The sequence below is a fragment of the Aspergillus ochraceoroseus genome (assembly GCF_002846915.1).
Source record: "Aspergillus ochraceoroseus IBT 24754 chromosome Unknown P175scaffold_5, whole genome shotgun sequence".
NCBI classification, from domain to species: domain Eukaryota; kingdom Fungi; phylum Ascomycota; class Eurotiomycetes; order Eurotiales; family Aspergillaceae; genus Aspergillus; species Aspergillus ochraceoroseus.
The window spans coordinates 536,030-560,626 of record NW_024468480.1 but is presented as its reverse complement, the minus strand read 5'-3'; the positions used below and the strand labels follow the sequence as shown (position 1 = coordinate 560,626).

The following is a 24,597-nucleotide window of genomic DNA, read 5'->3' as shown; positions in this document are numbered from 1 at the left end:
CTAATTAAAGAACTTGTCACGGCGACCATGTGACATGTAACCACATGCCGAACCACATGCCGAACCACATACCCAGTAACCAAGGGTAATTAGAAGAATAGCAATATTCAAGTTACCTGTACTATACTAGTAACTTAACTAGGTAATATAAATAATAATATAATAATCCTTAAAATATTAAGAGATAAGTATTTTATTTTATTATTTCTAATATCTTCTTATTATTCTTATACTCTATATAGCTTTGCTTTCTTTATTAATATTACCTATACTTAAGTACCTTGCTAGTAAGATACTTATAATTTAAAGTACTTTCTTAATTAAGTAAAGTAATATAGTAAGTATAAGAAGGACTACTTATTCTTCTTTTTAAGAAATAATAGATCTAAATTTTATAGAATCTATAATTATAGTTCTAGAAATTATTTTTAAGAAAGATTTAATAGTACTAGTAATTCTCTAATACTAATTTATTAAATTAATAAAAGATAATAAGCTATAGTATATAGTTTAATATATAGTGCAAGCTATATAAATAGATAGGGAGAAAGTATCTAAATTTAAGTTTTTTAAGATATAAAACCTAAAGGAACTTAGTATCTTCCTAGAAAATTTTTAAGACTATTTTAGGTTATAAGGAAAACTTTATAAAAGTAATATAGTTAAGATCTATTATATTATAGGTTACCTAAAAAATAATATAAAGTAAATATAATATTCTAAGTATAGAATAAATCTTAAAGAATTTATTTATATAAAGTTTATTAAGTTCTTATAAAACTTCCTAGAACTAGAAAGAGATTATAAATAAATAGTAACTTACTAGCTCTTATATATAAGATAAGGACTATAATAAAGTATATAAATCTTAATAATCTAGATAAAGGAGTTTATTCTAATAATTAAAGCTAATTTTAAAGGATTCCTTTACTAGCTAGCTATTTAAATAGCCTAGCCTAAATTATGCAAGAAAATCTAGTAGGATGTAATAATATTATAAAGTCTAGCTAAAGTTACTAAACTAGGAGTAAGGTATAAGAAACTTTAGAAATAAGAGAAGTAGGAAAAGTTAAATAAGATATAATCTAACTAATCCCTAGGATCTTATATATTAAAGGATAACTTAAGAAAGAAAAAAAAAGATAATAATAAAATAATAAATTTCTAATTAAATAAATTCTAGTAAAAAAAGTTAAAGGAAGAGTAGTAGAATTATTAAAATTAATAAAAAAAAGGCTAATATTACTAATATAATTAAATTAATTATATTATAAGAAAATATCTCTAGTATAGAGAAAGTATTAAGAAGGTAGGAAAATTAGAGGACTAGAATTAATAATAATTAAATATTTTAGAATTTCTAGTACTTTAATAGGATAAAGAAATACTAGTAGGACCCCTTCTAGCTACTATAGCTATTCTAGTAAGTAAGAAATAGGTTATAATAAGGGTACTTATAAATATTAAAGTAAATAAAGACTTTATTTCTTACTATTTCTTAGCTAAAGAAAGAATAAATCTTGATAAGATAAAGATAAAGTAACCTATATATTTTATTAATAACTTAATAATACTATATTATATAAGATTCTAGATAAAGAGCTAAATTATAGATAGCCTTAATAAAATTAGAGAATTTAATATAGAATATTATATAATAAATTTAGAAGAAAAAGAATATTAATTAATTTTAAGATATAGCTAGTTAAGTCTAGTTAATTTTAATATCTTTTTAGTAGCAAATATCTAGTATTACTAAGGAAAAAAATTAAAGATTAAAATTAAATTATTTAAGTAATTTAAGAGTATGATAAGGTAAGAACTTATTATACTAGTCTTAAGTTAACTATATAATAATAATAGTATAATAAGGGCTCTCCCTAAATATTATAAAGAATAAAAATTAATATTCTTAGAAAAAGAGATAGAGATACTCTCCTTTAAAAAAGCTAGTTATAATATATTATTAGTTACTAGTATAGTACTACTAATAGGCTGGCTATATAATATATTAAAAATAAAGTTAGTAATCTTAAGGAAATATATTAATTAAATATTAGAAAAAGAATAAATCTAGCCCTTAATAAGTATAGCAGGCATGCTAGTACTTTTTATATAAAAGGCTAATAAGTTACTATAGCTCTATATAGATTATAGGGGCCTAAATATAATTATTATTAAGAATTAATATCCCCTCTTATAAATTAATAAATTAATAGACTAACTAGTTAGAGTTAAATAATTTATTAAACTAGATTTATAAGATACCTACTACTAGATTTATATTTATTAAGGTAATAAGTAGAAGATAATATTTTATATAAGATATAGATATTATAAATATCTAGTTATATTTTTTAAATTATATAATACTCTAGCTACCTTTTAAGTATATATTAATAAAATAATAAAGGAAATTCTAGATAAATTTTATATAATATATCTAGATAATATTTTAATTTACTTATAAATAAAGAAAGAGTATAAATACTATATTAGTAAAGTATTATTATATTTTTAAAAATATAACCTTTATATAAAACTTTTAAAGTATAACTTTTACTAGAAAAAAGTATATTTTCTTAACTTTATTATAGGAATTAAAGAAATTTAAATAGATCTTAAGTAAGTATATATTATAAGTAACTAGCTAGAATTATATTTATTCTATAATATTTAAATATTCCTGGGATTTATAGAATATTTTTAAAGATTTATTTACTAGTACTCTAAGATTACCGCCCTACTAAATAATATATTAAAGGAGATAGTAAAGGGGAGGAAGAGTAGCCTCTTTAAGATAATAAAGAATAATTAAAGTACTTTTAAGGTATTAAAGTAAATATTCTCTAGATTTCTAGTATTATAGTATTTTAATCTAGAATAAGAAATATTTCTAGTAATTAATATATTAGATTTTATAATTATAGGAATTTTAATATAATATAATAGTATTTAGTTTATAAAGATATAATATACTATTTAGTAATCTATAGCCTTTTACTTAAGGAAGCTAATTAAGATAGAGAAGAGATATAAAACTTATAATTAAGAATTACTAACTATAGTAGAATACTTTAAGGTATAATATTACTATCTTAAAGATAATCTATATATAATATATATATAAATAAATTATATAAATCTAAAATATTTCTATATTACTAAGACTTTAAATTAATATTAGACTAGATAGGCTAAGCTCCTAGTAATATATAATTTTTAGATTAAATATTAGCCTAGCAGCCTTAATCTAGCTAATATATTTTTAAGGTAAAAGGATTATAAACCTACCTAATAGAATATAGTTAAGGAACTCTTACTTATACTTTAGGTAAAGCTAGAAGGTTTATAGAATAATTAAGATAAAAGTAAGATAATAATTTCTTAAGAGATCCTAATTATATAGTTAAAAGATTTAGAATTTTTAATTTAAAAAATATTAATATAAAAGATAGCTAGTAATAAGTAAGTTTATAAAATATTATTAATTATTTTATAAGACTTACTTTAGGAGATATAATATAGAGATACCTATATAAGTTAAATTTAGAGTAATATTAGTAAGGAATATCTAGCATACTAGAAGTATACTTAAATAGTAAAGAAATTACTTAAATAAGAAATAATAAAGTAATTTAAAGATAATACTAAATAAAGGTAAATTTATAAGAATAGATAGTATATTAATAGTAATAGACTAGTATAATATAATAAGGCTATTTATATTCCTTCTAATTAAGTAATATATTAAGAATTACTAAGGATATATTATAATAACTTATATATAGGTTACTTTAGTTAAGAGAAGATATTAGATTTTATTAAATAAAAATTTTACTAGAATACTTTATAATATAATATTAAGAAGTATATAAAGAGCTATCTAATTTACTAGAAAATAAAGATATCTAGATAACTTTTATTAGGCTAGCTTATAAAGCTTCTAGTACTAGAATATTCTTAGTAAGACCTAATTCTAGACTTTATTATAAGTTTATTACTATTAATATAAAAGGGGCATGTGTATAATACTATCTTAATAATTATAGATTAATATATTAAAGAAGCTAAATACCTCTTAATAATAAAGAATATTAATATAAAGAAGCTAGCTAATATATTTATAAAAAAGATTATACTTAAAATAAGAGTACTAAAAAGTTTAATAAGTAATTATAGCTTATTCTTTACTAGTAAATATTAGACCTAGCTATATTAAGAGCTTTAAATTAAAGGATAACTAAGTATTATATTCTATTTATAGATAGATAATTAAATAAAATATTAGAACTAGATATTAGAGATTTATCTAAGAATCTATATTAATTACTAATAAATTAATTAAATAAATTAGCTAGATATAATAGAATTTATATATAATAATATAAAAAATATATTATTAAGAATATCCCTTTATAAGGTATAATATAATTACTAGCTAGTATTACTTAAGCTTACTAATATTAGGAATTCTAGTATAATTATAGTAGTAGGAGAATAACTTAACTAACTATAAGTAAAATACTATTAGCTAGAAGAGAGCCTATACCATACTACTAAATAATAAATAAGGAGCTATAACAGGAGGTATTACCTAATTAAATACTATATAGGCTAATAAGTACTACTATCTATAAAAAATATCTATATATAGAGGCCTAGTAAGAAACTAGATATTAAATATAAAGGGCTATTTAAAATAGTTAAGATAATAAGCTAATAAATATACTACTTATAACTACCTAAATTATATAAAAAAATCTACCTAGTCTTTTATATATTACTCCTTAAGGAATAGAATATAAGAAATAGTAATTTACTAATATTACTTTAGCTAGTTATTATTAATAATAAGAAAGAATAAGAGGTAGAATAGATTATTATATAATAAAAGCTATATAGTAAAGATTAATACCTAGTTAAATAAAAAGAATAGCTAATATATAAAAATATTTAGTAATTAATAGAAGATTTAGAAAATATATAAGATATTTTAAATAAGTTTTATTATATAAATAAAATATAGGTAAGGTACTAGTAAAATATTATAAAATAGTAAAATATAAAAATAATAAATTAATAAAAATTAAGAAATTAAAAAAATTATAAAAATATATTAATAATACTATTTTTTCTCTTTTTTTTACTAAATTTTAAGATTTAATAAGAGTATATTATAAGTATTAAGAAATTTTAAGAAAATAACTTAATTTTATTATATAAAAATAAAAATAATAAAGTACTTATATTATAATATTAGTAAATCTCTAATTATTATAATTATTTTAAACCTTTTTATTATTATTCTCTAACTTTATTATACTACCCCTAATATATTATATATTAAGTAAGTAAAATATATTATAATTAATAGATTAAAGTAATCTTTCTATCTAGTCCTTAATTTTAAGATAATAAATAAAAATCTTAGTAGTATAAGCTTATTAGGTATAGGCTACTATACTTATTATTCTACTAAATATTACTTAAATTTTCCTAAGACTAACCTATATAAGCAGGATAATAAAGAAGTACTTTTTATATAAATAAGTATATTAAATATATTATTATTCTAGATTTAAATATATATAAGAATAAGCTTTTATAGGACTATTATCTATATACTACTAAGACTTAGTATAATATAGGTAATATAGTATCCATATAATAGTAACTAGGCTAGTAAAGGTAACTAGAATAGTCAGAGCAGCTAGGGCTATAGTAATAGCAGGAGCTAGCATGATAATAAGAGCTAGTATAATAATGGTAGTGGGAGTAGCTAGAGTTACTATAGTAGAAGAAGTAGAGAGAGAGGCAGCAGGAATTACTATAATATTAGGAGTAATTATAGAGAATAAGGGAGATATAATCTTACTAGATAATAAAGTAGTAATAACAGGAACTATAAGAAATATATTAATAGTAATAAAAATTATAGGTACTATAATTAGTATAGATATAAGAAGATTTATTATAAAAATCTATAAATAATTAGTATAATAAATCTATATTACTAGAATAAAGATATCTATAGAGGAAGAAATAATAGTAGCTAAATAGGCCTTCTTTTATAGAGATATAACTAATATAGTACTAGATAGAGAATATTTTAAGGGAGCTATAAAATCTATAATATAGTTAATTATTACTATAATACTTAAGTAATAATAACCTATCTAATATAATATATTAATCTATTAAAAGGGACTTTTTAAAATATAGATTAGACTAGAAGAAGTATATATAAAGAAATATTCTCTTATAATATTTATATTATAATAATATCTTTACTTATTACTAGTATATTTAGTAAATTACTTACTCCTATTTATTATTTTATTTAAAGTAAAATATAATATTATTTATATTTTATTTAATAAAATATAATTAATAAAGATAATATTATATATATTATTATTATTTCTAGTATTAAATAAAAAAGTAGGTTATATTATACTAACTAGGGCTAGCTCCTCCTTAGTAGAGTACCAAGCTAGATTAGGTATAGTATATATAGTATGTAGACATACTACTAAGGAGAGGGGAGGTAATTATTATAGTAATTATATAATATATAATTATATACTAAACTATATACTAAATTATATATCTAGTAACTAAAAATAATTAAAAGAATAGTAATATTTAAATTACTTATATTATACTAGTAACTTAACTAGGCAATATAAATAATAATATAATAATCCCTAAAGTACTAAGAAATAAGTACTTTATTTTATTACTTCTAATACCTTCCTACTATCCTTATACTCTGTGTAGCTTTGCTTCCTTTACCAACACTACCCATACCCAAGCGCCTCGCCAGTGAGACGCTTACAGAACTATAGTATTAGTTTCTTAATAAATTCTGCTTTTAGTATTTTAAAAGCAGTCTAGTAAGTTAGAGTTTATAAGAATAGGGTTTCTTTTTTCTCTAAGGTAGTAATAAGCGCGAGGATCTGCAAGAATCCTTTAATAAAGTATTAGTAGAACCTAGTAAATTCTATAAAACTCTTAATATTAGTAACTATTTTAGATAATTTCTAATTTATTATAGTCTTAATCTTCTTAAGATCTATATAGATACTTTTTTTTCTAATAATAATATCTAGAAATTTAACTTCTAGCTAGTAAAATTTATACTTAAATATTTTTATATATAGGTTATTATTTCTTAGAATTTATAATATTTATCTTAAGTATTTAATATATTCTTTTCTTATATAGTTATAAATTAGGATATTATCTAGAAATATATTATAAAATATATTTATATACTATTATAGGATATTATTTATAAAATATTAGAAAGTAGCTAGGGTACTAGTTAGACTAAATAGTATAATTAGGAACTTATATAGCCTAAAATAAGTTTAAAAAGTAGTTAGGTACTCTAACCTCTTTTTAATATAGATATTATTAAAGATAGCTATTAAATTAATTTTAGAGAAATACTATATTCCTTATAGGTTATTTAGGATTTCTTTAATTAGGGGTAATAAGTAGTAATTCTTAATTAATATAGTATTTAGTCCTTAATAATCTATATATAGGTAGAGGCTACCTCTAGATTTATTAATAAATAAGATAGGAAAAGTAGCTAGAGATAAGCTAGAATATATAAAATCTTTTTTTAGGTTTTTTTCTAGCTATTTCTTTAAAGTAATTAATTATACTTATGATATTAGATATAATTTATTAAATAGGGGCTATTTTCTTTCTTAAATCTTAATATTATAATTATATAATTAGTATAGTAGTAGCTTCTCTATTTCTTAGGAATTAAATATATCTTAGAAATCTTATAATTTTAGGAGAAGTATAGATAGTAATTTAGAATTAATATCTTTATATTTTAGTTTTTTATTAACTTTATTTAATAAGGTCTAGTATAATTTCTATATTAAATAGTAGATATATATAACTAGTATTTTTAGGAATATTTAGTATATTTTTATAAATATAAGGAATTTTAACTCTAGTAATTCTTTTTATTAATTTAGTTACTTAAATTAATCTTTTTAAGGAATATTTATTAGAGCTCTTACTTTTATAGGCTTAAGAAGTATATTATAGTATTTATAGTAATATTAGTTATTAAATATAGTTATTTAGTTAAAGAAATATATCTTTAGATTATATATAATAAACTAGGCTAGTTCTAGAATAATTAAATAGTAAGAAAGATAGATAATATAAAAGATAGATTTTTAATTATAATAATTATTTAATAATAGGTTAGTCTCTATATAATAAGTTACTATACCTTCTTCTATCTTCTTACTATAGAAGCTAGATAGAGATATTAGATAGGGAAGTAGAATAATCTTTAGTCTATATATTTTTATTTATTAGTAATTTATAAAGTTAATTTCTTTAATTCTAGAATTAGTTATAGTATAAGTTAGTATTTTTAAGTTTTTCTAGTATAATTATACCTACTATACTATTAGATTAGCATGTATATAATAGGGATTAGGGGAGTTAGTTAATTTAGTAATAATATAGGATAGATAGAGTAATATATCTAGTAGTAAGGGCTTCTATATATATTCTAGTACTAGATAGTAATTATAGCTAAGTAGACTCTATTTTCTAAATTAGACAGGATATTAGGGGAGTATAGTTAATTAGGTTCCTCTAAAGTAGTAAGGTAGTTATTCTAAGCTATAATATAGGAAGTAGGTAATATTATAGTAAAGATTAGATTAAAATAATATACTAGTATATTTATCTACTCTTAAATTTATATAGAATATTAATTAAATAAGGGATAGTCCTTTATATAATATACTCTATCTCTATAGTAAAAATATTTCTTATATTTATATTATCCTTTCCTAAGGAAGTATAATATATAGCAGGTATAAGATAGATTTATAATATCTAAATCTCTTCTAGGTATAGGGGGTGTGACTAGGTAACTAAATAGGATAGAATTAGGAAGATTTCTTAGTACTACTAGGCTAGAGTAGTAGGAACTAGATATTAAGTAAGAATAGGATACTTATAGCTAGTATTAGTAGTAATAATTTTCTAATAACTAGAAGTAATTAGTATATTTTTAGAAATCTTAAAATAAGGTAGAATTATAAAGTAATATATTTTAAAATTTAATTAAGATATTTTAAATTAGAAGAGATATTAAAAAATTATTAAGTATTTTTCTTTCTAAAGTAAGATAATAGAACTTTATAAAGTAAGTATTAAAATTTAAGTTTTTCTATTTCTAATTATAGAGGTAGTTCTAAATATTTTAAATTTAATTAGGGTCTCTAAATATTATTTCTAGATAGTTAAATAAGTTAGGATAGTCTAAGAATTAGGGAATATTAAATCTTATTTTAAGTAAGATTAGTTTATAAGCCTTTCTAATTAAATATCTTATTATATAGGTTAATTAGACTTTAGTAGCTAGAAAATAGTCTAGATTAGTATTTATTTTACTATAAATCTATTATATAAAGTAGTAGAAATTAGAATAAGTATTATTAAATTTTTATAAATTAGGGAGTTTCTTACTAAGATAAGTACTAGAGGGAGGACTAGTAAAAATAGGTATAAATATTCTTATTATATTAGTTACTATAACTTTAGTAAGGGGAGTATATTTAGTAGAGATAGGGGTAGTAGTAAGAATAAGTATAATAAAGATAATAGTAATCTATAGTATAATAAATATATATTTAGACTTAATTAATTTTTATTAGATTATTTTTAATTCTTTCTTCTAGTATAGTACTACTTCCTCCTTCTTAGCTAGCTCTAGACTAGCTTTATTAACTTAGTTTTAGAGAGTATAAATCTCCTTCCTTAAGGAATTAGTATATTTATTATAGGATCTAAAGTAAATAATCTAAGTAATAGAATTATTAATAATATAGCTTATAAACTCTTTAACTAAGTCTATAATTAGGGGTAGTTTAGATTATTTTAATATACTAGTAATAGCTATACCTAGGGTAGGAGCTATATAATATTATAGGGAGTAGGTAGGTAATAAATATAACTAATAGTAGGGTGTATATTTAGGCTATTTATATATAGGTATAATAAGTAGGAATTAGGTTAGAATAAGGATATAACTTAAAGAGCTATAATAGGATCAGGAGCAACATGGCTTAAATATAGGAGTAGAGGTGGACAGTTAGGGCAGAATCTAACCAGATAGGTACATGGCTACGCCGTGACATTAAGCCCCTATATATATAAAAAGACTATAAAGTAGGCTTACTTTAGAAACTAAAAATTAAGCTCTAGATAATAGGGGCCCTTCTTCTAACTATTCTCTAGCTAATTCTAAATTAACTATACTATACCCTAGAATATATAATAAATTTTATAGAAAAGATTAAAAAAAAGGAGGTAGTAAAGGCCTTTAAAATATAATAAGAAATATTATTAGTAAAAGATATAATTATTTTTAATAATAAATTTAAAAAAAGTTATTAAAAATAATATTATATAAGTTATAAATATATAATATATATTAAATATAAAGAAATTATATATAAAAAAATAGTTATTAATTTATAATTATATATATTTAATATAAAGATTATAAAAGCTCTTTAAGATTTAAAAATAATTATTAAGAAGTTACTAGATACTAGTTATTACTAGCTATATATAGATAGTATCTTAATAATATAGTATAATAAAAAAGAGATTATAATCTTTTTTTATTAAATTTTTTAAATATTATACTATCTAATTAGGTAATATAGGGTAGAGCTCTGCTAGGCCCTAGGCTATAAAAAGATTAAAGATAATAAAAAAATAGATTAACTAGCTAATTAAGAGGCCTCTTTTAAGACTAGAGACTTAAAATAAGGCTCCCTAAAGGCTATACTTATTACTAGTAAAATTAGAATAATAGGCTACTAATTCTATTAAAAGATATAAATTAATTAATAAATAAAAATATTTCTAAAATTATTAAGCTAGTACTAGTAATAATAGATAAATAAAATAAAGATATATAAGATAGTCTTATTTCTAAAATTATATTTCTAGTACCTAGATCTTTATTACTAGCTAGTAATTAGATTCTTATATAGGGACTTTAGCTAGTACTATAAATATTTCTAGTATAAAGATATCTAGCTTATATATTCTTATAATAAAAATAAGAATTTTAAGTATTTAATTCTTTATTATTATAATAAATAGCTCTTTATCTAATAGCCTTAATAATCTTTATAGTCCCTAATAACTAAGTATAAAATAATTAAGTATTTAAAATAACTAAAACTTAAGAACTTTATTATACTTCTAGTTATTATAGGATTTTATAAAGATATATACCTATACTAGAATAATCTAGGATTAAGATATCTTAAGTTAGAGACTAATCTAAAGTAAAATAAAATATAAGGCCTAGAGCCTTATAATCCCCCCTAATAAATACTAAATTAATACTTATACTCCCTAATTCTTTTTTTTATTCTTACTATACTAAGTCTCTTTTTTTAGACTAACTAGTCTTACCCTATACTTTTATATATAAAGAAGGGCCTGGTACCTAAAAATACCTAGAATAATTTTAGTAGTCCCTAATAGAGATTTTCCTATAGTAGTAGCTATATATTAGGATAATACAGGAATAAAGGCCTCTTCCTCCTATATAAAGATAGAGGCCCCTACTTATACTAGAATTACCTTCTAAAATAACAAAAATATATACTATATCTACTTAGATAGATAGATAGATAGATACACCCACCAGCTTGGCACGCCCCTATACCCCTAGGGAGGTCAGGAGCCTCAGGCTCACGCCCGAGGATGCCACGTGGCGTTAAGCAATACAACAACAACAACAACAGCAAAGCAGCCAGGGGAAGGATCTGTAAATATGGTTATTTTAGGTTGTCGAGCTTGTGTGCAGCGTGAGTGAAGATGTGACTGAACTAATTGAAGCCGTTTAAAGTTAGACAATTTGGAGAGAAGCAGCACATCCAGGAGCTCTGGTGTAAACCATGGGTGAAAGTCATCAAGCAGTGGGTATGCAGTTGTCGCACATTTATCCATGTACATCCAGATTTCAAATATGCTGAGAATAAACAGGCTCATCTGCTCAGAATTATTATTATAAGAGTCCCCAACAGCTATCATATAGTCTGTAATTAGGGATGAGAGCTTAATGCATTGATTCTTGCATTTATCTTTAGAGGCTGAAATACTAGATGCTTCTGATATTAAGGTCAGCTCTTTGTCTGCTAGTGATGAATATGTTTTTGTCAATGCTGCGAACTGTTTCATGGTGTTCCTAATAGCAATCTAACCCAGCTCGCTTGGTTTGATAGCCTTCATTGGAGAAGGACGGTTTTAAGGAGGTTTAAGAACTTCCCTGAAGTATTCAGTGCTATTTAGTAGGGTAAGACGGAAATTATTCGTAGAGGCATGAGAAGGCAATACTAGGACGTGATGCTAGAAATCCTTCTTCCAGAGACCCCACTTGTTCTCGATAGCTGTAGTGGCATTCTGAATGGCGTTCTCACAACAGGCACTAACTAACCTGAAAGCATGGTCATATGCGGCTCTCGATGTGTATCCATGCCTTTCTGCCCACCTAAACCACTACCTGCTTTAGGTGTGCCATATATTCTTCGTGATTACACATTCTTTGCAATTTTTAATATTTTAACTTATTTTTATTATTATTACAACACAACATGCCTAAATCTCTAGATTTTAATAAATCTTGCTTGCTTAAAGCTATTGCCATAGTTAAAAAGCAAAAAAAACCAAATATTATAAAGATTACATAAGAATTTAATATGCCTGACTCTATACTCTAAACATGCCTTAAAAAACTAAAGATACTAATAATACTAATAATAATAAATAAGAACCTTCTATAGCCATATCAGGAGAAGGCCTTAATCAACTAGATTATATAAATATGGAAATAGAATATCCTACTAACTCCTAATAAGCTATCTTAATGGGGGGGTAAGCTATATGGGAAGGCAGAGTTCTTAAAGATTATCTAGCTAATCTATAACTAGACCTTTCTACAGCGAATTATTTAAGATACCTTTAAAGAATGTGGTATCTAGCTAGTTAATAGTACTAAAATTATTAAAAAACTAGTAAATTAGATAGATATACTAGATATATTAATTAATCTTTATTAAACCCCATCTCTACTACTATTACTATCCTCCAGTATTAAAAACAGTTCTCTAGCAATAATAAAGGCTCTTCTAAAGAATTAGGTAAAGATTATAAAGGAACTTAATAAGGTATCTAACTAGGTAAGGTAGAATATATTAAAACTCTTTTAATATCAGGTAAAGAAGCTTAAGGAGCTAAAAATAATCTAGAAAGTAATTTAAAGGATTAGGGCCATGTAAGAGCCTTAATACTAGGTTTATACTAAGCACTAGATTAAAGGTCTATCTAGTAACAGGGTTCTAAGAGTTTATAATACTATTTAATTAATTAAAGATAGGAAGGCAAAGGATGCTAAATATAAGTAAAAGAGATTAGTAAAGTAAAAAAAGAAAGTATATAATTCTCTACCCCCTCCACGCTTGTAGGAGTTAATTTAAAGAGGAATTAATAATATAAGATATACTAAAGAAGCTAGAGAGTTTTTTTATTTTAATTACTAGTATTATTGTTATTATATAGCTTCAAATATTAAAAAAATCGCGAAGAATGTGTGATCGCGAAGAATATGTGGCGCACCTAAAGTGGGTAGCAGTTTAGGTGGGCAGAAAGGCATGGATAGTCCGAATGCTTCTGTGTCGCTAGCTTGGCTAAGCAATGACAAAGCTTAACCTTTAGGAAATGGCACTTTTCTGAACTTAGCTTTCCAACACAATCATCCAGCAAATTTGACAATAGTAAATATATAAAATATTTGTAATGTATTTGACCCTCTTCGCTACCTAGGCGGAGGTAGAGTAGTCGTTGAATACAAACACGGAGGGCTAGCTATAGGGGGCTTCGTCGCCATGGAAGCCTTGATTTATCCCAACACGCATCATCCTTGACATGTTTACGTAGAACAGGCAAATTCACCCTCTTACCATTCATCTCTAACAGGGTCATCAAAAACTGTGTGATAAGTGCAGGGTTTGCCGTGTTTCGATCCTCTGAGATTTCTATTCCAGCTTTCCGTGTTTTCGCAGCAAATTTGCCCAATGACTCAACACTCGCCTTTTCTAGGAAACTAGCAAGACAGCCCTGAAAGTTGGGGTTCTGGAAATCTTTACATGAAAGGGACACAGTGGTTCCAGGGAAGTCCTATTGTAATGCGCCCTGTGCTGCCAGTATTTGCTCAGCGGAAGGGGAGGTCTCAAATGCCTCAACAATGATTTCTTGTTTATTTTTACTTTATCAATGAAGAATTCTTAGTGACCAGCTCCGAAATCGAGGAAGAAAGGGACAGCTTACTGTGGCTGGTGAATAAGGAGACCAGCGTTTTGTTCTCGAACGCGGATGATGAGGGGGTGGTCTGGGTCAAGCGACCTAAACGCATTTTAAAGGGCTTCCTTGTTACAAATTTTGTTTTCGTTAATGATAAGGCAGGTTTTTAGTGAGTTTTCAATCATTATCCAGGCAGGTAAGAGGTCATGGTGTAAGGTTCTTTTGAGAATCCTGGTTACATCTAACAAACGGCATATCAGATCTCTTTCTACCTCCTTACTTTGGGTATCACTCTTCCCCGGAAGCTTGGGAGGGAACGCAACATAATTGAAGGTTTAAAGTAGCGTGTCTTGGGTCGTTATGTTTGATAGTTTTTCTGTCAAGCCTGGCAATATTACTTGGAAAGTGAGAGGTGTGAGGTCAGAGGGAGAGAGGAAGGGAAAGGAATTTATGTTAAGGTAAGAAAGAAATAGTAGTTATGGGAATAAGGTAAACACAGGCAAAAGGCTAATATGTTGCTGGGCAAAGGCAGTCTTTGGCCCAGAGCTCCTTAGAAACATAAGTGAACACCCTAGACCTCCCCCCCCCCTTTTTTTGCGCTGCTAGGCGTTTTCTCAGTCTGCTAATCAAATCTGATAATTCTTTGTGATTATAGCCTCTGTTGGCGTGGCACACTGGAGAACATCATATAATATTGGCTTGCCTTCACTTTCATTGGGCCACACAAGATCAGCCTTGGTGGCACATCTTCCACGCTTCTTCAAGGCTATCGAATCAACCACTCATCGACGCAGAGGCATAGTGCTATTGCATTTAGGGTGGGCAGTTCCGTGTCATGAAAACTAATGATAGAAGCATTTGAGGTGGAATAGCAATGGCAGAATTGACCGATGAACGCGGTGGACTTGGTCGATATTGATGAGGACGGGAATAGAAAAGTAAGGAGTATTTGATGCCTAATATAGAATAAACGATCTTGCCTATCTATGATTACCGTGGCTAATTTCTAATGAAGAAGGCGCCTACCCTTTGGTATAGTTGCTATTAATTTGGGCGATATAACGACGCCTTTCCACATTCTACTACAAGGCCATGATGCGATAAATACCTTTCCAAAATAGGACCTCGAGGTTATATGCTGATGCGACTGGGGCGCGTAAAATTAGTAACCTAGAGTGTCTTGTAGGCAAGTTCAAGAACTAATAGTCTCGTTTCTTTAATTCAGCCTTGCTTGATATTGGTTGTTGCCTTGGATCCACTGTCAATTTCACCAGAAAACTGGGAAACCTGGTAAATGACTGAATTGGCAATCATATTTAGTGTCAAAGAGTAAAGTTTGGATCCAAGGACTTGTGTTTTGGGCCCTGAATTAATACTGAGACGCATGTCAGCATCTCTGAGGCTCACTTGAGACGTGGTGTTGCTCGTCAAGCTGCTTGATTGAATAAATGCTCATGCTATATCAAAATTTACCTTATAGCAAGCTAGACGTCCTAGGAACAATAGCTTCATTTACTTGGTTAAGAATCAGTTGCACAAAATGCCTATTCAGCAATGGACTACTACTCTTTAGGGATTGGATACCCTTCAATTGTCCGAAGGTCCCATTCCCGTAGCGGGCAAAGGTGAAGTTCTCACTGAGATCCGTATAGTATTACTTAACTATCGCCATTTTGAAGGTATATCCTCCAAAGAGTGAGAGAGATAGTTCTAACTATGTATAGTCTATAGCGGTGAATACAGAGTATAATCACCATCGCACCGTCAACCAAGAGCAGAGCGCCCTTGTACCATGCTCCGACATGTGCAGGGTTTGGAATGCGTCCGATGGACCAGAATGGCGGCGAGGGAGAGTATGTACTCCTGCAAGGCACTGGTGGGGTAGCTATTGCCGGGTTACAGATTGCAAAGCTTCTAGACCTAGTGAGTCTTATTTTGACTTTAGGCAACGAATGAGATATCATATGCTGATATAAACACCACCGTGATTATAGCTTTTTCCTCGATGCAAAACAAGAACAGGCCAAACAGCTAGGTGCTGATTACACGATCAACTACCATACTCAGCGCAACTGGGACGAGGAAGTGATGCGCATCACAAGAAACCACAGAGCATATATCACCCTCGAAACGGATTGTACCGGCAACCTATCAGGCAAAATTCTACGGTGACGCTTCAGAGAATCACCGACAACCCTAAGGGCTCATTCGAGGAGATGCTTGCCTTCTTCGAAAGTAATAAGATTAATCCTGTGGTAAACAGGGTATTCTCGTTTATCGAGGCTCAGGAAGTATTTATGTTCTTGGCGGCTGGATCATATTTTGGTAAATTTATCATTAAGGATGTTGCTTAATGGGGTCCTAGTATTAAATGGGCAAACTTAGAGGTCCTAGAATTCAAAGAGGTTTTCTGAATCAAGTTCAAAGTAGAAATAGGTTATTTCCCCCCCAAGGCATACTTTCATCACCGTTATATATCTCATCTATTTGCTGGAGTATCACAGTCTAGCTAGGATATACATAACACCAACCCTTGCCAGGTGCATATAATGCAGCTCTTGAAAAACCAAAGGCATTAATTGCACCATTTTGCAACTAATGCTGACTAGGCTTGATGTCCGAAGCTTGGGTGATATCCTCACCGAGCTCTGTCCCTCCAATGACTAGCGGCTTACACTGCTGCAGAATGAACACCATGCGCGTCCACTCAGTTTGGCTCGGGTTATGCCAGGCATGCATAGTCGCTCTCTGTATAGCTATATCCCCCTTCTTCAGAAGCCTCTTCTCACCTGAGTCAAGAATCATTTCGATCTCTCCCTCAAGCACGATTCCATAATCCAAACTTTGTGTCCGGTGCATGACAGGTGGAGTGTCTGGAGCAAAGTCGACAAACCGGCAGACAGTACCATTGGGGTTAACTAGGCCCAGGTTCCCGGAAGCTTTGACTTCTTCGTATTTAGCGAGATCAGCGTCGTTGTTCAAGTTAGCGGGAAACTCGGAGGTGGTGTAGGCTACAGTAAAAGCCATAGTCTGGCCCTCGTATGCTTTCCATTCCGCCGCGTTTTCGATTTGCACGATGGCATTTCCGGAGCTGTTGTGCCCTGTAATGTAGCGGGTAATACCGCGGAGCGAGGATAATTGGCCTGGATTTGAAGACATTGATGATGATTGTGATGCTGATGCGTACTCGATAGGTATGTGGATATTATCTTGGAGGGAGATATAGTTATGACTTGCTGATGGAAAGTAAGAATAAGAATACGAATCTGAAGAATGACCTGGAACTGGAACCCTTGATTATATATGAACGGATTTGCTGGCAAGCCCCTCACCGAGACAGCCGTCGAAATATAGCGAAAAACGAGTAAGACTGATGCACTGGCTTGCATATGCAATGCGACAAAGTGCATCTTTTCCGGAACGAGAAAAAAAACTCCGCGTCCGACTTTTGAGGAATCTCTCGGAACTGGCCAGTTGAGTGCCGACCTGGTGCCTTCTGCGATCGCTCGCTATCTAGCCAACAAGCCAAATCTCAAAATCGTGATTTTTGGCTTCCTGGATGCCCATTAGCCCTGATTATTTATCTTGGCCTTTGGACCAGCAGATCCGTGTAATCCCTTGGGGTTGGATCCGCAGAGCCGGGAAAATCTTAAAAACGATTTTGGCAGTCGCTTTCATGAACGCAAAGCCAACCCAAGGAAAGGAGGTGATGGGGAATAACAGAAGACAGAAAAGTGCAAGACAAACAAGAATCCCCTCGTGATATAAATTTGGATGCCCTGAAAATTAGGCAGCGGGGATCCCCTAGGCATCTAAACTGGGAAATAGACTACGAGATTGGATTGAACTACGAAGTACAAATATTGGGACCAAGATGGATCGTTCCCATTACACGCTCCTTGTTGGTCAGTTTATTGATCAATGGCGTGTCCCACTCCCATCCTATCATCAACGTTTACCTGCCTACCTAGGTAGAGGATCCGTGATGTCTCATCAAGGGGTTCTTCGTCCCCCACGAGCAGAGGCCAGACCAGGCTGCACTTTGCTTTCAATCACTAGAGGCGTGGCACCAAGACCCTAGATAATAGCAGCAATTCGAACCTCGCGGAGATAACTAGGGAAGACAAGTATTCCTCCTCAATTTCCCAGGGATTTGAAGACCGACCCTGATCCAGTGGAGGCACCATCCATGTAAGAGTCTCATAATCGGCCCATCTCCAACCCGGGTTTCCACTGCTCATCAAATGAAGGATGACTCCTGGAGGCTAAGCTTTCTTTTACTTGCTGACCAAGTCAGCTCAGTGCTCGTGATTTCCTGTCTTGCCGTTGTTATGACAGCTGGACCCTGTCTGCCAATCGCCCGCAGTGCCATTTCCTAGAATGGTGATACCGATGTTGCCTTCGTATGACTTGAAGTCAGAAATAAAACTGGGGGTTTACAGCGCAACGTATAACTTATCTGGACGGAGGGTCCTGAAGAATTCAAGATTTTTGGAAGGTCTACCAACGGCACTGAGGATGCTTCCGGACCAACAGCATATCTACCTGGCCTATAAGTTCATTTCCTATGTCAACTATATTATCTCCCAGATAAATATTAACCTCTGATTTTGCCAGATTTACTTTCATACTGTCAATAGCTGCAACTATGTACATACTGTTCACTGGCATCTAGATGTGGAAAGTGCCATCTTGGTCTTGGTTCTGCTTGGGCTTGCAGACAATCCCACTACTACAGTCCACGCCGCACCTTCTAGGTGAGATGTAGCTTATCTGCCCCTTCCTTTCTTGCAAATAGTGTTGCTCTTGGTTTTTATCAAAACTTATACACCCAACTTAGCAGACCTTGGTCTGTAAACTCCTTAGCACCCCCATCAATACATTCGTTTTTTCGAATAACGTGTTCTTATACATTATTCAAACAGCTACTTCTATCCATCTTTACATTCCACTCCAGGAAATTAAACTTTCTATTTTTAGCATGTCCCAGTCTTCGTCGCAGAATGCCACTGGTCAGCAACACATTACTTTCGGTGATCCTCTAGTCACAGCGAGACACCCTCGGAGTCCTCCAAAGCAAGGACCGTCAAGTGACGAGATCACACCTGCTCCCAGCCAGCGCTCTACGGGAACACAGACAACTCTCCGGCCGCCAGCGGGTATGAATGAAACCTATAGCACTTCGATTTTCTGCTATAGAGGACACTCTGTACCGATTTTAGCAAACACCAGGAAAGCTTACGAAAATTTGCCGGACTATTGTGCTGGCGTAACTACACAGCTTCGAATAACCGAGGATTATGTTCCCTTTATGTTTCATGTAGGTCGCGTGCCTTGAATTTCCGATGTGGATTCGACTCTAATTTAATTAGCCCAAGACTCTACAGGATTATGGTAATGACTCGAGGGATCCCGAGACACTCACTTGGGCCGATTTGCAGGCTGTGCATGGGAATGCAGCTCACGTTGATGATATCAATTTTATGCGTTTCCGTGACCTTCTCCAAAAGCTGTTACAGATACAGCACCAGCACCGCGTGTTACTCATTGATATAAAGGTAGTATTCAACCACTTAATCTCCCATTTGGGGCTGGGAAAACAAAACTAAGAAATAGGACAACAATAGTCAAGACGCCACCCCCAAGATGTTTTTGGAGTCATCAACCACGAATTGACTAATAGTGGGCAGCCGAGGGCCATTTGGCGGACAAGATTGGTTATCTGCATCCCTACTGACGAGTATATTGCGTTTTGCGACACTCATCTTCCAGGATTCGCGGTCGTATTGAATTGCCGTAGTTTGAGTTATGCGAGAGATATTATGAAGAATCCGGCACTTATCCATTTCAAAATTGACCGCGAGATCCTCATTTGTCAAGACGGAACACGTTTCGTGAAGGAAGCATCGAAAAAGAACCGACAGCTTTACACAGAGATAGTGAACGACGATAACGAGATGAAGTGGTGCATTCGACATCAGCTTTATGGAATAATCACTGATCATCCGAGGCACCTGGATGGTCTATATTGGGACTTGGAAAAAAACAGACCCCCTTGGAATAGAGTTCCCACCAAGTCGCTGATTCCCAGGAGAACAAGACTGAGTCGTAGTCTTGTGGCAGCTAGCTCTCGGATAACCGACGACAGATCAAGACGTGCTTTCACCAAAAGTCGATTCCCCCTTTCAAATAGAACCTACCCAGCACCAGCACCAGAAAAAGAAGAAGAAGAAGAAGGAGGAGGAGGAGGAGGAGAAGCAGATAGCCATGCTGCCGACACAAGCAATAGCGAACAAGGAGGTGCTACATCGGGCTCTATTGGTCCAGCCAACACGCTGTCAAGTGGTGATGCTTCAACCAACACTTCTGCGAAGACTGGACCTCTCAGCAGCAACCCCCTAGATAACAATCAGTCAAGCGATGGTCCTGAGGGTAGTAGCTCTGCGAGAACTACTACTGGAAATCATCGTGGTACTATATCTACACCAGCCACGGGGGGTGCTGCTAGTTCAGGACAGTGAGATTCGGAGCTCGAAGCTTTTCGTCGCACTTAATACCCATAAGGGACCCTTTTGCTTTTAGTGAACCGTATGTAGTTTAGTCTAGATTACCAGAATTAAGCTCTATCGCTACCTAGTCTCAATAGTTTGAATAGTAACCGGCTAATGTAGGGCAAAAAAACAACAACAACGATCAAGTTAGTGCTCAATAACGATTGGCTTCATTGAGGCTATAAATACATACATACATATCCAGCCAGCCCGACTCATATGATCCTTGCCGTAGGTATACCAAACATTACGTATATGTAGATAAACATCAATCAGTAGATATAGAGTACAGTACGGAGTAAATCCCATTCCCATCAACGTATGCAAACAGTTGAGGTAATATGAGAGAAAAAGCGGGACGGACGGAAAGAAAAAAAAAAAAGACAAAAATGAATATTGCATTCCAGGCAAAAAAGGGTTGAAGGTAATAATAATAATAATAATAATAATGATAAGCATAGACAAGAAGAAAAAGGGCGTGTGAGATGGGATGGGATGGGTTGGGGTATAAAGCAGTTAGTCAGTCCAGCGTCGAAACGGGCAAAGAGATCAGAAAATGAACAGAAAGGAAAATGGCAAGGAAGTAAATAGAAGTGAGGAATGTACGTCGTTGAATGTGGACAGAAGAAGGTCGTGCATGGGTGGAGATGAGGAAAACAGAAAAAAAGTGAGAAATGACATAATGTATCGATGGTATTTTCAAACCAAGTGAAGAAACAGAAAAGTAATAAACAAGCGCCTTGTATATGGTACCCCGGAAATGAGAACTTTCCTAATATATAAACTAAGAAAAAAACGTATCATGTCATCATGAGTTTGGTTGTTCGCCTTTCTGGGAATCGGCGAGCACTAGGTGGTCCGTGGGGACCGCCTGGTGGGAGATGAGGGTAGGGACCATCGCGGGCTCCAGGTGGGGGGCGGAGGCCACGGCCTCGACCTGGGTAGCCTGGGGGAGGATGATGCCCGCGGGATGGGGGAGCGAGAGGAGAGGAGGGTAGGGCAGGACGACCAAAGCGATGGGGGGACATGGCGGCTGCTGCGCGTCTGGCGTCACGTTCGCAGTATACGAGGCCGTTCCACTCGAAGTATTCGCCCTTGAGGTCGATATGACAGGTACGACAACGGAGACATTCTGGGTGAAATTTTTGGCGATCGTTAGGCCCACGGCCAGTTCGTTCGTTCGTCTCGAGGTACTGGCCTTCAATCCCCGTGTGGCATGTGGCGCATAGTGAACCGTTGCGCTCGTGATAGTGCTGGGCGCAGTAGGGGCGGTCGTTGAGGACATAGAAGTCAGCGGTTTCGAAGGGGCCGCGGCATTGGAAGCAAACAAAGCATGCTCGGTGGTATCGACCAGTTAGACGGCCGTCAGCGGAGGACATAGACTTTCCTACAATCATCTCGCCGCAGCCTCGACAAGGGCCTCGAGGACGGGGTGTTTTCGGGTGGGTGGCAGGTTCTGTGGCAGACCGGGTCATCGGTGGTTTTTTGGGTAGATCTCCTGCGCTTGGAAGCTTCTTGTCGGGAATAAGACAGAGACTACCCTTCATAAGAGCCGGGTCTGTTGGGGAGTCGGGGCTGAAGAGAGGGTCCGGAATCCGTGGTGGTTCAAGGCTCGTAGGACTTTCTGTGTGGATTGGCTCGTCTAGAACGGAAGTTGATTGAATGCCTGTCTTCAGTCCCTCTAATACTGGACGAAGACGACCTTGGTCAGAAGGTTTCGGCCGCGACATGCTTGCATCGGATTGAATGCTGGACAAGGAGGTGCCGCTGCGAGTCTCTGAAGGAGAGTATTCTGAAGAATTTGTGGAAGCTTCCACTGCTTCATCGGAAATATCGAGGCCAAGTGCGCGCGCAAAGTTAGAAACTGAAAGTGCGCTTTCGCTGGTGGCATCTGAGTTCTTCCTGCACATCTCATCGCGGCGGTCGTGGTGATCTGGAGGATTCGGTTGTAGGAAATCGGAACCTGAGGGTTTGAAAGCTTTGTATTCGATTTTGGCAGACCCAGCCGGTGATACTGACCGGACATCGATTGGGTCAGGTAGGTCAATTGGAGGTCCGTACGTACTTTGTGCCGGACTACTGAAAAACAATTCTGTAGACGCACGGGAACCGCTGAAGCGATCTGAATTGGCATTTGAGGATACGCGCAATGGACTTGCGGCAGGTTTTTCGATTTCCGCCTTCAGACTAGCCCTGCTTGCCTCAAAATCGAACCCGCCGTGAACAACTTCACCCTTGCCATTCCGCTTGACTGGTATATCTGACATCGAGGAATCGGAAAGGACGGAATGGTGCAGAAAATTCCGAGGCGAAGGAGGCATCGGAGGGATCTCTTCCTCATATTTATATCCGGCGCGGGTCATGCTTCCAAAAGAAGGTCGTCGACTGGACATCGCAGTTGACCGTTTAGAGTTTCGATCTCCATATCGAGTGCTAGCTAGTGAGGTCCTGTAACTACTTTTGCTCTCGATGGAAACGGTGTGTTTATGCGTTTTGGATCCATATGCGGAGCTGTCATTTGTTGGTATTGGAGGAGGCGGTGGGTGCTGATCACGCGAATCAAGCGGTAAGTGCGCACTGCGAGGTAGGGGATCAATATCCGTACGCATTGCTTCAGTAAACTCGGGTGAGGGAACAGGAGGCGCCGAGATGGCCTCTTTTAGTGTCATTCCACCGACTCGGCGCTCGGACATGGATCGAGGGAGCGGAAAATTTGGGATGCCATCTCCACTACTCTCGGTGTCTGGGGACTGCGGTTCCACTGGGAGAGGCGAAGTTTGGCTCCTTTGCAGGGCGCGATGTGGTGATCGCGACCCAGAAGATGTTGAAAGGGGAAACGGAACCAGAGCATCAATGCTCCCCAACCCGCTGTTGGGATGCAGAAAGGGTCGATCTGGAAGAGTGGTTACTCAAATGCCACGAAGACGGCGAATCATCTTATTTGATAAGAGGTCAACACATACTCGCCCTGAGAGGATCAATCCGTGCTGGTAATTCAGCCTTTGCAAACTTGGAAGACCATAGCTCCTCGCTCCTTTTTGATTGCGCCCGAAAGCCCAATTTCGGAGGCGGTGGAGGAGGAGACGATGATGTTTGTGATGTTTCTATTGGGGCACATTAGCAATAGGCTTTGTAGGATAATTTGCATTGAATCGATGAGGGATCCGATCAAGGTACCGATGGCAGGTTTAGCGCCGCAGACGTGGTCTCCCATGGCGGAGATATCGACGTTGATCCCGCAACTGGAACACTTAATGGCGGGCAAATCGCCCATGCCCATTCCTGCCTCCATGACGGTCGGCACGAGGGAATCCAAAAATATCAAGTCCTACCCAGCCGTTATAAAAACCATCCGATTCGGTAGACTCCTAGGTCGAGTCGCTCATTGGTCGTTCATTCGTGTGAGCAATAAATTCGTGACACAAGGCGGAAACTGTTGTCCCTATGGCAAAGTGGCAATCTCGATCAACGCGGGAAAGAGAGGGATGCAGGTTAACCTGGGCTGTCAGGGAAATTTGATGATGATGATTATTGAGGTGGTGGTGTGTGATTGTGATGGTGATGGTGGATTGGGGAGGTTGAAGAAGTGAGGAGAACCCAGGAGGATTTACCATAACAACAAGAAGGATAAGATCCTTTGAGTTAGTGGCCAATAAAGTGAGCT

General features: G+C 33.1%; 5 protein-coding genes across 5 annotated transcripts; 2 read left to right on the top strand and 3 right to left on the bottom strand.

The window, feature by feature from the left end:
* Positions 1–13,841: 13,841 nt before the first annotated feature.
* Positions 13,842–14,256, bottom strand: P175DRAFT_0547899 (uncharacterized protein; the record flags this gene model as incomplete). Its single annotated transcript, XM_040900415.1, has 1 exon — positions 13,842–14,256. A coding segment is annotated over one exon (309 nt), but the record flags the coding sequence as incomplete, so codon positions are not given.
* Positions 14,257–16,200: 1,944 nt separating this feature from the next.
* On the top strand, positions 16,201–16,736 carry P175DRAFT_0532859 (uncharacterized protein; the record flags this gene model as incomplete). The annotated part of the gene is made up of 3 exons (XM_040900003.1): positions 16,201–16,305; positions 16,405–16,550; positions 16,646–16,736. The coding sequence occupies 3 exons, from the start codon at positions 16,201–16,203 to the stop codon at positions 16,734–16,736; spliced, it is 342 nt and encodes a 113-aa protein (XP_040751300.1).
* A 98-nt stretch (positions 16,737–16,834) lies between these two features.
* Positions 16,835–17,541, bottom strand: P175DRAFT_0460083 (cupin domain-containing protein; the record flags this gene model as incomplete). Its single annotated transcript, XM_040894713.1, has 1 exon — positions 16,835–17,541. One exon carries the CDS (start codon positions 17,539–17,541, stop codon positions 16,978–16,980), a length of 564 nt encoding a protein of 187 aa, XP_040751299.1. The 3' UTR covers positions 16,835–16,977.
* Positions 17,542–19,363: 1,822 nt separating this feature from the next.
* On the top strand, positions 19,364–20,993 carry P175DRAFT_0524218 (uncharacterized protein; the record flags this gene model as incomplete). Its single annotated transcript, XM_040899356.1, has 4 exons — positions 19,364–19,541; positions 19,605–19,702; positions 19,755–19,940; positions 20,010–20,993. The coding sequence occupies 4 exons, from the start codon at positions 19,364–19,366 to the stop codon at positions 20,901–20,903; spliced, it is 1,356 nt and encodes a 451-aa protein (XP_040751298.1). The 3' UTR covers positions 20,904–20,993.
* A 345-nt stretch (positions 20,994–21,338) lies between these two features.
* Positions 21,339–24,225, bottom strand: P175DRAFT_0516957 (uncharacterized protein; the record flags this gene model as incomplete). Its single annotated transcript, XM_040898944.1, has 3 exons — positions 21,339–23,826; positions 23,897–24,037; positions 24,111–24,225. The coding sequence occupies 3 exons, from the start codon at positions 24,223–24,225 to the stop codon at positions 21,734–21,736; spliced, it is 2,349 nt and encodes a 782-aa protein (XP_040751297.1). The 3' UTR covers positions 21,339–21,733.
* Positions 24,226–24,597: the final 372 nt, after the last annotated feature.